The sequence below is a fragment of the Eumetopias jubatus genome, unplaced genomic scaffold (assembly GCF_037043125.1).
Source record: "Eumetopias jubatus isolate StellerSeaLion01/CBP00866 unplaced genomic scaffold, mEumJub1_p1.0 scaffold_8, whole genome shotgun sequence".
Lineage (NCBI taxonomy): Eukaryota > Metazoa > Chordata > Mammalia > Carnivora > Otariidae > Eumetopias > Eumetopias jubatus.
In genome coordinates this window covers 97,950,904-97,966,222 of record NW_028274814.1, presented here as the reverse complement: position 1 = coordinate 97,966,222, position 15,319 = coordinate 97,950,904, and the positions used below count along the sequence as shown (strand labels likewise).

The window sequence follows — 15,319 nt, the reverse complement described above, 5'->3', positions numbered from 1 at the left end:
GAAGAGAGGGGAAAACAGACTTGGAAAGAATGGCCAGTGAGTTGGTGAGAAAAAAAAAAAAAAAACGGGAAAATGTGTTTTCCAGAAAGACAAGAGAAAAATGTGTTTCAAGGGGTTGGAGAGAACAACTGTCAGATGCTGCTGACTGCTCAAGAGGAGGACTGAGAATTGACCATTGGATTTAGCAATGTGGAGGCATAATTGAATTTGACAAGAACAGTTTTAGTACAGTGTTGGGGCAAAAGGCTGATGTAGAGGGCATTCAAGAGACAAAGGAAAGAGAGAAATTGGCATCAGTGCCAAAAGACAACACTTCCAAACAGTTCAGCTGTAAAAGGAAAGAAAGAATGGTGCAGTAGCTGGAGTGAGTGTGCATGTGTGTGGTTAAGATGAAAGAAACAACACCATATTTTTAATGCTGATGAGGAAAGATCCAATAGAGAAAACTGAAGATTCAGGATTCAGGAGTGAGAAGGGAAAACTGCTGAAATGATATCCTTGAGCAGGTGAGAAAGGACGGGATCAAGTGCACAAAGGAGGAGGTGTCCAAAGCTGGAGCAACACTATTTGACCTACAGTAATAGGAAAGAATACAGAGTATATGGCACAAGGCCTAGGCAATGACTACATATAAAAACATTGGAAGGAGTTATTTCCTAACTTAATGGCCAGGTTGTAAGGGCCAACTATCTCCACTGGAAAATGTGCAACAGTGTCTTGGAGGACTCTTTATAAATATGCCCTGATTAAATTAAGCACTTTCTAAAATTGCATTTATTTTTGAGATAAGCAATCTTTCTCAAACCCTGATTAAATTCAGTGAAAATATACTTAGGAGTAAATCCAAAGCTGTGAAGCTTGGACATTCTTAAAACTGGAAAAGGAGGAAGGAGGTAGTAAGTAAATTGAACATGGAACAATACTGGTTAACTAGCAAAGTAATAAAAAACATCTCTTCAACTCGATCTTAAGTTCCTAGTGGAAGAGGCAATTTATTATCATTCCTGAGTACAATGTACATACTAACTACTCAATAAATGCTTGCTGAATTAACTAGTTAATTCAGTCCTGTAGTTGGTTTTTGTTGCATTAAATTCTCCACTCAGTATACCTGTGGTTTGCTAGTTTACAGCAGTAATAATCTCAGGCACCACTCCCACTAAAATGCAATGTTTCATTGATTTCTTTCTTCTTTATTGTTCTGTTTGTTTTTTTTTTTTGCATTAATGATTAAATGTCATAAACACTGAATATCATATATATGTTTTGTTTGTTAGTATAGTCTAGGAAGTTAGTATAGTCTAGGAAGTGTATAGCATGTAATAGCTGCAAAATAGCCTAACAAGAACAGTTAAGTGGCCATATTACGGAATAATTAATGAAGGGGAAAATGCTTTGTTAAACTGTGTTAAAATAACATGGTAATATATTGAAGTAACTGTCTATTTTAATAGGATTTGGTGTTGTTTTACTACAAATGGTTGTTAGAGTGGGGGTTAGGAATATATAAAAAATATTTTCCATTGAGAGAAACAATAACTGCTCTTTTGGTTTATGAGAAAATCACCATATGAGGGGTTTTTCAGAAATGAATTACCTTCATAAAATAGGGAGAGACTATATTTATTTGATTCTAAAGAGGGGAGAAAAGGGTAGTCACTTAAGGAAACTCTTTTCTCTACAGTACCTGGTAACCCAGAAGGCAAAGTACTGCCTCATCTGTTCGCTTAACAATGTACTAGAATGTTAATCCACAGAGAGAGCCTTCCATTAGTTTCCACTAAAAAAACTATAGAATTAAACATCCAGTATAATTCCAAATATTTTTAGGAATTCTGGTTGAAAAAAGCATCTTGGGAGTAAACTGACATTATAAATAATTAGACCAGCCTATATAAAGAAACTCTAGAGATTTTATTTTTAAAAGCAGTATTACTTGGGTCAATAAATATATACATAGTATTCAATATTTACCTAAACAAAAGCAAGGTAAAAAAAAAGTCATAATTTAAAAAAAGAATGAAGTCTCAAATAATAACTGAGGTGTAACATGTAAAACTAAGACGGAAATAGGGTTATATAATTATCATTTCAAATTAGAAACAACAAATATATCCATTGCTTAAAGAAAAAAGATATGGGGCGCCTGGGTGACTCAGTCGGTTAAACGTCCAACTCTTTCTTTTTTTTAAGATTTTATTTATTTATTTGACAGAGAGAGAGAGACAGAGGGAACACAAGCAGGGGGAGTGGGAGAGGGAGAAGCAGATTCCCTGCTGGGTGGGGAGCCTGACACAGGGCTGGATCCCAGGACCCTGGGATCATGATCTGAGCTGAAGGCAGATGCTTAACGACTGAGCCACCCTAAGCGTCCAACTCTTGATTTTGGCTGAGGTAATGATCTCTCTCTCCCTGGCTCTCTCTCTCTCACTCTCTCACAGATAAATAAATAAAATCTTCAAAATAATTTTAAAAATAAAGAAAAAGATATATAACCACAGAGAGTGAAATACTTAGCAGTCAATACAAATATTTTATGAAGGAAAAATCTCCAAAGCTTTACTATTTGCATATAGCCCATTATCATCACCATCATCATCATCATCATCACCACCACTACAATAAAAAAAATGAATGTATCCAGTGACAGCTTAAAACGTAATCATTCAAGCTAGGCTCTCCTATTCATGAACTTCAATAGGGCCTTTTATCCCATAAGTTACCCCATAACTTATCCTATTATAGAAAAATAAATAGACTCTATCAACATGATACATAAAGCCCAACATATCTCCATGGGCTTTCCCCAGCACACAAATTTCAAAATGACTTCTCCCTCCTCTGATTAAATGTATTTCTTTTTCCAGGACTCAAGTAAAGATAAAGCTTGTTTTTATGTGCATTTCATGCCTATAGCATTGTGCAATGATCCCACATTCTTAACTTAACATGGTACTATATTTTTGCTCTACAAAATTTCAGTGTTTGATTATATTCCCTATTGTATGAGTCTCTAATCCATTAATTTTAGTAAACACTGTATTCTCTCCTCAACAAAACCACAATCTCCTTGAGGCCAGAAATTCTTGTTACAAAATACCTGTGGCTCTTTCTACAATCACAGCACTGTGCCAAGTAGGTAATGAATTCTTCATAAAAGCACACTGTACTGAAAAGAAGCAATCAACCAAACTCCTTTACAAAACTTATTGATTTACAAATTACAAAATAGCAGCAAAAGGAAACTAAAAACTATCTGCCATAATTAATTGAAATATAAATAGGATGAATAACAAAATACTCTAATACAAATCTGAGTCACTTTATCTGCCACCTAATTAACTTATAAAGCAGCTATGATAAAGAAAACATTTAAAATATTCAAATATAGAGTAGAGGATGGGTAAAATAAAGGATGGGGATTAAGAGTGCATTTGTCATGATGAGCACTGGGTGATGTATGGAAGTGTTGAATCACTATATTATATACCAGAAACTAATATAACACTGTATGTTAATTATACAGGAATTAAAAGAATAAAATAAAATGTTCAAATATATCTTCTACTAGTTGATGACATGGTGAGTTATAAAACATGTGCTTCTTTAATTTTTAATGTGTCTCCAAATTCTCTACAAGGACCATATATTACTTTTAACATCAACATGAAATTAACAAACATAGCTATTACATTATTCCTCTAGCAATCAGATTATCTAGTTCATTAAGGCGATCCATATTTAATTCTCTGAATTGTCAACATTTCTGGGATCTGTTTCAGCAGAATCTCAAGGCTCTGGAGCCAGACAGCCTAGGCTTAAATTATAAATCCACTAATTCCTGCTGTGTGAACTGAGTACATTACGTAGTCACTTAGTGCCTAAATTTCCTTACCCAGGAAATGAGAAAATAACAGGTACTACTTCAAAAGGCTGTGAAAAAAAGAGTAAATGGGTTAGAATGTACAAAGTCTTTAAGAGTGGCCCATATTTTGTAAATACAAACCCATTCGTTTTTGTAGCTGTGGTCAATGTTTTTGAGATAAGAGGAAAGATAACTTAATTCGTTATATTTCTACAATAATCTTGTCTTAAAGTAAACCTCCATGCCTATGAAAGTTCTTGGGAAATTAGGGCACACAGTTACAGAAAGCCTTCCTGTATTGTCTCCTCTAGACTCTATACCTCTCATTATAACCTAACACCAATAAAGAGGAAATCTCTACAAACCTCATACAAATAAGTTTTAATTACCTAATTTAGAGATTTTAAAAACAAATCCTCATACAGTATACACTGGCTGCCTATTTTGGCTTAAAATGTTAAAGGAATATCTTTGTGCAACAAGGAGAATAAATTACTGTCCTAACAGCAAGCATCAGAATTCCTCCTAGGGAACCATTTTGATAAACTACTTGGAGTGGAAACTCAAATCCTTAGAGATGAGCTAGCATGAGATGATGCCACAGTAGAGGAAGTTAAACAATTCAGCATTGTTTAATGCTGAATGAAATGAAAAAGAAGTTGGTGAGAGAGAAGCTATTGCAGAATTTATGACAGAACAGCAAAGTGACTTTTAAGGAAAGGAAGATCCAATATTTTATGAGTTTGTTTGGTTTCATTTTGGTTTTTGCAATGTGACACCCTGGCATTCACACATGCACCTCCCAAGCTTCAGTAGTATCAGGTTAATGGACGGAGAGTTTTCTTACTTGTTCTGATTTTTGGTTTTCTAATGCAAATCAAAGAAAGGCAAGTTCCATGTCTCCCTTGACATGGTTTGGGACAGGAACAGATCTGCAAGCTACCAGTTCAAAGAAACAGCTCTCACCAGAAGTGAGCAGTACTAGATAGAATGAATACAAGTATTTCTCACTTCCCCTCTATTCCCAGAGGAATAGTCTCCATGGGGAATTTTCAGAAGTGCCAATCTACGGTCTAAACTCACTGATTCTAGTCAGTTTCCCCTCCCAGCCTCACCTCCATTTGTTCCTGAACACACTCATCAGACCTTTGCCCTGAAACTGCTCTTGTCAAGGTCACTATGACATTCACATGGCTAGGACCAGTAAATGGTCAATTCTCAGTCTCCATCCAACTTGACTTTCCACAATTTACCATCTGTTCATCTATCACTAGACGCCCAGAAATACTGTAGACACCTGTTTTCTTAGTGTCTCAACCAGGTGCTCCCTCTCCGTAGCCTTTACTGGCTCTTAACGTCCTTAACCTCTAAACACTGGATCAGTCCCTCCTTGTTCCTATTCTCTTTTCTATCTGCTCTCATAGCCCTGGAGAGCCCATTTATATCATCATATGCTGGCAAATGAATATCTCTAGCCAGATTACTCACCCAAACTCCCTATCTATAAATTCAACTATTTGAGTTCCTTTCAGACATCAAGGTGCCACTTAAATGTTTAACAGACACATCAGTCTCAAAAATCGTCTCCTTCCACAATCATTCTGTCTCAGTAAAAGACAATTCCATCCTTCTCATTCTCAAGCCAAAAAAAGCAAAAAACAAAAAAAACAAAAAACCTTGGAGTTATCCTTGGTCCCTCTCTCTCACATCCCACATTCTGCTCATCAGCAAATATTTTTGTCTCTGTTTTCAATATAGATCAAGAATTGGACCACTTCCAACTACCTCACTGTTAACATCTTAATCTGAGCAACCATCATATTTTGCCTGAATTTTGCTGGAGTCTCTTACCTGTTTTTCATGTTCTGCCCTTTCCCCTCATCAGGGTCTCTCAACCTCAGCACTACTGACATTGGGAGCTAGTATTGTTGGGAAGGCTGTATACAAAACTGACCAACAGATTTCCATCTCACCCAGAAAAAAAAGGAAAGAAAAGAAAAAAGAAAAAGCCAGAGTCCTTACCATGGCCTACTGGCTCTACATGATCAGTTACCCACCCATTACTCCTTCCTTGACCTCATCTCCCTTCTCACCCACTTACTCACTCTGTTCTAGTCATACTTGCCTACTTGCCTTTTTGTGTTCCTCAAATAGAGCAACAAGCTCCCATCTCCAAGTCTGGCACTTTGTTCCCTCTGCCTATAGGCCCATATCCTTGTCCCATAATATCCATTTGGCTTGCTCCTTCACTCCCTTAGTTCTTTGCTCAAAAGTTGGCTTCCCAATGAATCCTTCTGTATTCACTCATTTTAAAATTTCAGCTCCCTTCCCATGCCTCACCTGCCCCCCACACTACTTATACCTCCATTCTAGCTTTATTTGTAAGGGCACTTCTGTCCATTTGATATACTACATGTGTTAATAATTGCTTTAATGCCTGTCTCTACTTAACAGAACATAAGCCCCAGAAGGAAAGGGATTTTTGCCTTTTTTATTCACTGCTGTATCCCCATCACATAGAAAAGCACCCACGGGGGGCACTCAATAGTGGTTATTAAATAAATGAGGGAAGGAAGAAAGGAGGGAGGGAAAGAAGAAAGGAGGAATGGAAGGAAAGATAGAAGGGCAGAAGGAGAGAGGGTAGAATAGGTCTTGGAAACCATCCTAGGTAGATCTGAAGGGTTCAAGGCAGATGCAGCTGACATCTAGGATACATCTGCAAGCACCATTAAGAAAGACTGAGTTGGTTTCCATAGAACTTATTTCATCACCATATACAATGAAAACTAAGGATTTGTCAAAATGCTTCTGTGCTTAGGAATTTTATGTAAGGAGTATTTAGAAAACATACTCATAAATCCATTAATATATAGATCTAAATACCTATAGATATATAAAATAAGTAGAACTTTAAAAGAAATTTTATAAAGTGCCATGGGCTGTGGTAACTCCCCTAGATACATACAAAGGAGTGTGCTGGGGTTAGTCAAATCATTCAATTATATACACCATAAGGAGCTTAACAATTTAACATAGTAACAGTGAACAGAGCTCTTTTCTACCAGATGAAAGCCTGCATGGTTCAATTGTGAGTGAAAGAGAGGAACAGAAATGCTTCCTGCTGCAAGTTGACAGTTACATGGAACCCCCTGAAGTTATAAATTGAGTTCCTCTACTAATTACTGGTCTGAAGGGGACAAAGATTCACATTTTATTTCTCTTGCTGAACTTGCAACATAAGCACTTGTGAATTTTACATTAGGGTCAAGCTGGGAAGTTCCCAGCTGATTTTACCTGGAGTAGAGAACATTGTCACCTCCCATGCAAATGAGGTCAGACAGTCCTTCCTGCCTTGGGTGCCTACCAGGGAGATTTCAGTGTAATACGGAAGTTGATACAGAGGGGAAAAAGAGAAAGAGGGAAAGAAGCCAGAACAAAACTAAACTAAATAGAGATCCTATCTGAAATAAAATTTTGTTTAGAAATTTGAAATCAAATCATATGGATTCTAAGAGCACATATTTCAAGAAGACCTCAGAATTTTGTAATATCATTCCTTAAAATTGTATGCCACACCTATTTTGGTAACAACATCAACTATTCTACCTACTTTCTAAACTACTCGTTGTAAGACCAATAAAGCTACACAGCAGGTTACTTTAATAAAATAGGCCCAGTTCTCCAGAGAGAGGAACCTGTGGTTCAAATACCAACACTTTTGATCAGGTAAGCACTTTATTCTTGCCAATGAACAATCACTTTTATGTGGATGCTGATCAAAAATGTTCTTGGGAAGGAAAAAAGATGGTGGGTGAGGAACAAAAGATTGCTGTGATGTAATATTTCAAAACAGGTTTTCCGAGAAGGAAAAATAACTTCAGCATTTCTAATGGGTACATGTACCCTCTCTAACTTCCTGGAAAGTCGTAGTGCACTCCCCTGCAAAAGTGGGAGCTTCACTCAAATTAGGATCATAAAATTCATTTATTCATTTAACAAGCAACTATTGAACATATTGTCTTTGTAAAAGGAAGAAACATCAGAGTATTCACGGTGAACGTAATCTCCCTTATACAATTTCCCTTCTCCTTTGTTTTTATTCTACTTGCTACAACGGTACTGAAATATGACCGGACAAAAATAACGTGAGGGATAACTAACACACTGTGGTCCAAGATCTGAGAATTAGGACAGAGAAAATAATCAATGAGCGTCTTCTCAGTGTAAAACATGGAAGAGTTCTGGAAGTCATCAAGACTTAGCTTGAGGGACGCCTGGGTGGCTCAGTCGTTAAGCGGCTGCCTTCGGCTCAGGTCATGATCCTGGGATCAAGTCCCACATCTCTCCCTCTGCCTGCTGCTCTCCCTGCTTGTGCTCTTTCTCTCTCTGACAAATAAATAAATAAAATCTTAAAAAAAAAAAAAAGACTTAGTTTGAAATCCCAGCTCCACCACTTACTAGCTGTCTGAATGAAGGACAGATTCCCTGGAGGTCAAGTCCCTTGAGTGGAAAATGTTCTAACAGTACCTACCCAGCTAGTACTTCCGAGGATTAAATGAGATGTTGGCAAGCACCCCTCCACAGCACATATTCAATGATTATAGCTACTTGAGTTATCTTTTGGAAACCTAAACTTACATAATGTGTTTCTTAATTCCTACGAGGAATTCTTGGCAAGACTTAAGAAACATTAAGTTTTATTTTACCTCTTCAGAAGAAATTATTTTTCATGCTCATCTTCTCTAAAAATATAATTCTTGGAATTTTCATGTCTCAAATAAATGCATGAAGTCAAATTTCTACCTTCAAGTATCCCTTCCATTAAAATAACCAAGAAAATACTTACCTAGTTTTGGCAAGGAATAGGGCACTTTAAAGTAGTCTTCATAAAATTCTATTAATCTCTTTGTTATATGGAGAGCATAGTCCCCAGATCCTCTTCTGATAGCATCAGGTCTTGCATATAATCGTACCTAATTAAAAATATATATAAAAGTTACTTTAGCCTTTTAGTATTCAAATTTTATCTTCCCTGCCTATATGAATCTACACAAATCACTGTGAATACTACAAAAATTGAACAGTATTCTTAGTCACATATCAAAGCACGCTGTGGCTGAAAGAACCAAACCTGAACAATTAAAGTAACCAAGTTGAGCAAGTCACAATTTCCTCGCTTTACAAGATGCCATAGAGAAGATTTATACACCTTGCATCAAAATAAATATTCAAGTTATCACTTACATGTGCTTGCTAGAGATATGAAGGTACGGTGGATTAGTATAATGGTTCCCTGACTATGCTGTAAGTAGGCAGGATATGGTGGCTCCGCAGGAGAGAAAATTCATGGTTTGTTAAAGATACATTGCATCAAGCTTTGAAAGTATTACCAGGCTGAACAAAATATAATTTATGCTTCCTTCTTTTCTTTGGAACCAACTGTCCTTATTCCCAATATGCAAAGTAGGAAGAGCAATCTTTTCATGTACATAAGTGATTGCCACTCTGGAAGGCCGTCTGCAACTGTTCCCAGCTTCAAAACCAGCTGAAGTATTTTATATTTCTAACACAATTTGGATACTTAATATTGATTTTTAAGTCAAGCATTGTGTATTATCTAGTCCTTGGCCAAAAAGAAGCCTGAGGCAAATAACACAAACTGAACAAAACTAACAACTGTACAGAAAAGGTTAAAATGATATTAGTTTTCATAAAGATTTCATACAGCTATCCAGCATCTTTCTTTCCAAAGGCTAAACCTATTTTTCACAGATGTGGCCCCTAATCCTCATATCAATTCTGTGAATAAGAAATATGCATTCTGTAGAGCAGTGGAGAACACAGCAGCCTGGGAGTTAGGCATTAGTCCTGCTCTGCCACTAAGCAAGTTGGGTGATATTAAACAAATTACTTAACCTCTTTGGGCTTCAAATGTTCTCACTTATAAAATGAAGGTGTTGACTAAAGTCCTTTTTAGTTCTAAAATAAATTACTTCCAAACCCATTTTACAGATAAAGGAGTTTGTGTTCTTTTCAAAGCACTAAACAAATAAAATAAATGGTTTATTCAGTATGTGGAAATGGATATTTATATTCAACAGGAAGACAAAAGAAAGCTGTACTCAATCATATAAAAATTGAATATACAATTAATTCTGTTATCCTTGCTTAAGGAGAGAGCAGAGATGTATATAAATAAAAAGAGTAGAAAGTTAAGAAAAATGCATTCTGACTTGATGTTAGAAAGACCTGTAATTCAATAGCTTTTTACTAAATTCAATAACAATTATTTACTGAAATAGTGAAGCTACTTCTTACCCAACAACCAAATCAAATATCAAATTTAGTTCACAGTCACTTACAGTTTTACCTGGCAGTAATATAAAACCAAAAACTATCAGGAGCTACCAACTGCAACAGCAGAACTTAACATTCTTAGAGAGAGTTTGGATATGATTCCTGACCCTGACATTAACTGATTATAAACATGCACCATCTTAAATAAAGTTCCCAAGAAGCAAACCCTAAGGAAAGGGTGAGCGTGCAAGTGATTCACTAAGAAAGTGCTCTTAGGAGAAATCTACAAGAGAGCAAGGCAAGCAAGACAGAAGCCAAGGAAGCTTGCATGCAATTTCAGGCAAAGTCCTGGCCTTAGCCTGATCCCACAGGGAGCTCTAGAGTATAAACTGCACTTGCAAGTTTGCACTGCACTGAGGCATGACAGCTAGACCTCCATATTCTTGCGTCTCAGCCATTGGATACTGGATACCAAGGGGAAGGCATAAAATCACCAGGACTTCTTGTTCTTGGAGCATCTAGGTGATGCCAGCTCTGGTGGCCCAAAGATAGTCCTTTGGAAACGATTTTAGGTGTGAGCTACTAGGAACAAAGCAATGAAAAGCTGGGGGATAGGCACATCAAACAGGAAAGGAGATCTGGTCTGTGCATCATCAATAAACACCACAGACAATAATCACTCACTCATGTAGTCATTCATTCAACAAATATTTATTTGGCATCTAACTTGTACCAGGTCCTGGACGAAGGATTTTTAATTTAGTGATGAAGACATGTTTTCTAACCAGAGACTATACAAAGGATTTTGAGGAAAAAAACAATGAAGGTGTAGTCCCCATTCGCAAAGAGTTTCCCATGTACTCAGTAGGTTAGATAATAACAAATAAATGATATATGCCATATGAATGGTTTAATGAACTAAAATAACAAATGTGTTCTGAGGAAGAATGGATAGCTTTCAGGAGGCTCAAAGGTAAAGTAAATAGTAAGTTCATGTTGAAACTATAACCAGGACCACTGCAAAATGATGCATCAAAAGGTCACTGATTTTATTCCTACAAAGCATCATTGATTTTGGTAGAAACACAGCCATTCCTGTCAATCAGCTCTAACAGTCAGTCAACCTATCTGTAGGCGCAGACAAGAGCAACACAATTAAATCAATCTGGTTGTCAACATTTGATGGAAATAATCCAATCTGAATGAGAAGATAAAACATATACAGGCTTAGCAGTAATTGCATTTGCTCCATTCAAACATTTATTGTATGGCTCCTGTGTGCCAGGCATTGCACTAAGGAATAGAAATAGAATAGTACAATTCCTACCACAAAATGAACAAGACATTTACACCTACTACTCTTAAAAGGTTCATAGTATGTGGAAAACAAACAAATCCACAACAAAAATATAATGTGAACAATGTAACAATGTAAGACTCCCTGCCTTCCCCCCATTATAAAGAATTAACTGCCTAAGCTCCTACATGAGGCCAAGCCCTCCACACTGTATCTCTTCTTGCCTTTTTGAACGTCATGCCCAAACTTCTCTCCTTTGTCTCCCACATCACCATACTCATGCATTGGAAGAAGAAATATTGCTAAAATGTCTATACTACCCATAAGAGACTCTTAATCATAGGAAACAAACTGAGGGTTGCTGAAGGAAAGGGGGGTGGGAGGGACGAGGTAACTGGGTGATGGACACTGGGGAGGGTATGTGTTGTAATGAGCCCTGGGTGTTATATAAGACTGATGAATCACAGACCTGTACCCTGAAACAAATAACACATGATATGTTAATTTTAAAAAAAGAATCTAAATCCAGAAAATAGAAGGAAAATTTTTAAAAAAGAACATTTATGTGAAAGCATTTTAATGATTAGTCAACACTAAGAAATATTAATCTATTAAAGGGAACTAACCCAACAATGTCATCATAGGCAATGCCATCACAGGTGTTCCCCTGGCTACGTAATTTTCCATTTGTCACAGGCACAATTTTTAACATTAATATTTGTAATAACCACAAGATACCAAAGCTATTATTTATCATAATAAACTTTCAGCTTTTCCAAGTCTAAAAAAAAGTCTATACTACCCAAAGTAATCTACACATTTAATGCAATCCCTATAAAAATAATAACAGCATTTTTCACAGAGCTTGAACAAGCAATCTGAGGGCGCCTGGGTGGCTCAGTTGGTTAAGTGACTGCCTTCGGCTCAGATCATGATCCTGGAGTCCCAGGATCAAGTCTCATATCAGGCTCCCTGCTCAGCGGGGAGTCCGGTTCTCCCTCTGACCCTTCCCCATTTCATGCTCTCTCTCTCTCTCTCTCAAATAAATAAATACATAAATCTTTTAAAAAAATCAATCCTAAAATTTGTATGAAATCACAAAAGACCCTGAATAGCCAAAGCAACTTTGAAAAAGAAAAGCAAAGTGGGAAGCATCATAATTCTGGACTTCAAGTTATATTTCAAAGCTGTGGTGATCAAAACGATATGGGACTGGCACAAAAATAGACACAGGGATCAATAAGACAGAACAGAAAACCCAGAATTGAACCCACAACATATGGTCAATTAATCTTTGACTAAGCAGGAAAGAATAACCAATGGGAAAAAAATCTCTTCAAAAAATGGTGCTGGGGAAAACTGAACAGCAACATGAAAAAGAATGAAACTGGACCACTTTATTACACCATATACAAATATAAATTCAAAATGGATGAAAGACCTAAACATGAGACAGGAAACCATTAAAATCCTAGAGGAGAACATGGGCAGTAACCTCTTTGACATTAGCAGTAGCAACTTCTTACTAGATATGTCTCCTAAAGCAAGGGAAACAAAGGCAAAAATAAATTGTTGGGACTTCATCAAAATAAAAAGCTCTGCACAGTGAAGGAAACAATCAGCAAAACTAAAAGGCAACCTACAGAATGGGAGAAGATATTTGCAAATGACATATCTAATAAAAGGTTAGTATCCAGAATATACAAAAAATTTATAAAGTTCAATACCCAAAAACCAAATAATCCAAATAAAAATGGGCAGAAGACATGAACAGACATTTTTCCAAAGAAGACATATAGATGGCCAACAGACACATGAAAAGATGTTCAACACCACTCATCGTCAGGGAAATACAAATCAAACTACAATGAGATATCACCTCACACCTGTCAGAACGGCTAAAATCAACCACACAAGAAACAACAGGTGTGGGCGCCTGGGTGGCTCAGTCGTTGAGCGTCTGCCTTCGGCTCAGGTCATGATCCCAGGGTCCTGGGATTGAGTCCCGCATCGGGCTCCCTGCTCGGCGGGAAGCCTGCTTCTTCCTCTCCCGCTCCCCCTTTTTGTGTTCCCTCTCTCGCTGTGTCTGTCTCTGTCAAATAAATAAAATCTTTAAAAAAAAAAAAAGAAACAACAGGTGTTGGCAAGGATGTGGAGAAAGGGGAAACCTCTTGCACTTTTGGTGGGAATGCAAACTGGTGCGGCTACTCTGGAAGACAGTATGGAGATTTCTCAGAAAGTTAAAAACAGAATTACCCTATGATCCAGCAATTGCACTATAAGTATTTACCCAAAGAATGCAAAAATGCTAATTCAAAGGGATACAGCATCCTGATGCTTACAGCAGCATTATCTACAATAGTCAAATTATGGAACCAGCCCAAGTGTCCACTGACTAATGAATGGATAAAGAAGATGTGTACACACACACACACACACACACACACACACACACACAAAGGAATATTACTCAACCATCAAAAAGAACGAAATCTTACCATCTGCAATGATGTGGATGAAGCTATAGTATTATGCTAAGTGATATAAGTCAGTCATAGAAAAACAAATACCATATGATTTCACTCACATGTAGAATTTAAGAAACAAATGAGCAAAGGGAAAAAGAGAGAGAGAGACACAAACCAAGAAACAGACTCTTAATTATAGAGAACAAACTGATGGTTACTAGAGGGGAGGTGGGGGGGCATGTATTAAATAGGTGATGGGGATTACTGGACTAGTGCTCTCTGGCCACCCTGTGATTGGTGCAAGCCAAGAACTCTTAACTAGAAGAAACTGTATTGCCTTGTAAGATCTGAACCCAAACACACTGAGGCCACACATCAAGGTGGTGACTAGTCTAACCTGTGCTAACATTAGGGCACAACCTGTTGGATAGTTTTAGCTTCCTGTGAACATTTGTAACCACTGCTTTTAATCACTTCCCACCTCTTGCCACCCACTGCTGCCCTGATCTGTCCTTACTTGTGAGCTTCTCCATGGTATGCCAAGAGCTGGCATTTTTGAGTGGACTTTGATGTTTTGTAATTGAGAGCTCATTTCAAAAGCAGAAAAAGGCAAAAAAAATATTAAAGCAAGGAAAAGTGTCACTGAAACAAAGGAAAAAATAACAGATTATATCACTGCAGTGTAGATGATGAGTTAGAAGGGAATAGGAAAAAGTAGAAGGAAATTAGTTAGACTATTGTAGAAGTCCTAGTAAAAGATGATTATGTTTTGGACTGGAGAGACGGCAGTAGGAATGCAGAAAAAAATGGATGGATTTATTCAACTAGTCCTGACATTCTATCTAAAAGTTCTTTAGTTACCAAGTAAAGTCAATTGTAGTCACATTCTCACTTAAGGGCAATCATTCACCTTGTCTATATCCATCCCACGCCAGTGCCCTATTGGAACAAATGAGATCTAGTTGAAGGATGAGGGGAATAGTTTAAAATATGTCACCAACTGGATAATTCTTGTGTGGTTAGTCAGAAGTTTACTGTACAGGGGCGCCTGGGTGGCTCAGTCGTTAAGCGTCTGCCTTCGACTCAGGTCATGATCCCGGGGTCCTGGGATCGAGTCCCATATCGGGCTCCCTGCTCAGCGGGAAGCCTGCTTCTCCCTCTCCTGCTCCCCCTGCTTGTGTTCCTGCTCACTGTCTCTCTCTCTGTCAAATAAATAAATAAAATCTTTAAAAAAAAAAAAGAAGTTTACTGTACAATAATTCATTTTATATGTGAAAAAAATCACAGTTGTTTTCTTCCTTTAGAAGAACAAAGTTCTACTTAATCATAACATAGAAACTAAGTCTTCATAAATATAGCTATCACTCAAGAGCAATGAAATACAATTTTATT

The 15,319-nt window shown here is 37.2% G+C and overlaps 1 protein-coding gene across 1 annotated transcript in view; it reads right to left on the bottom strand.

Moving 5' to 3' along the window:
* TRHDE (thyrotropin releasing hormone degrading enzyme) overlaps positions 1 to 15,319 on the bottom strand; it is a 362,338-nt gene that overhangs the window by 249,485 nt on the left and 97,534 nt on the right. Inside the window, exon 3 of the mRNA XM_028091339.2 lies at positions 8,712 to 8,838. Within this exon, the coding sequence (XP_027947140.1) occupies positions 8,712 to 8,838 (127 nt within the window). The remainder of the gene's footprint in view (positions 1 to 8,711; positions 8,839 to 15,319) is intronic.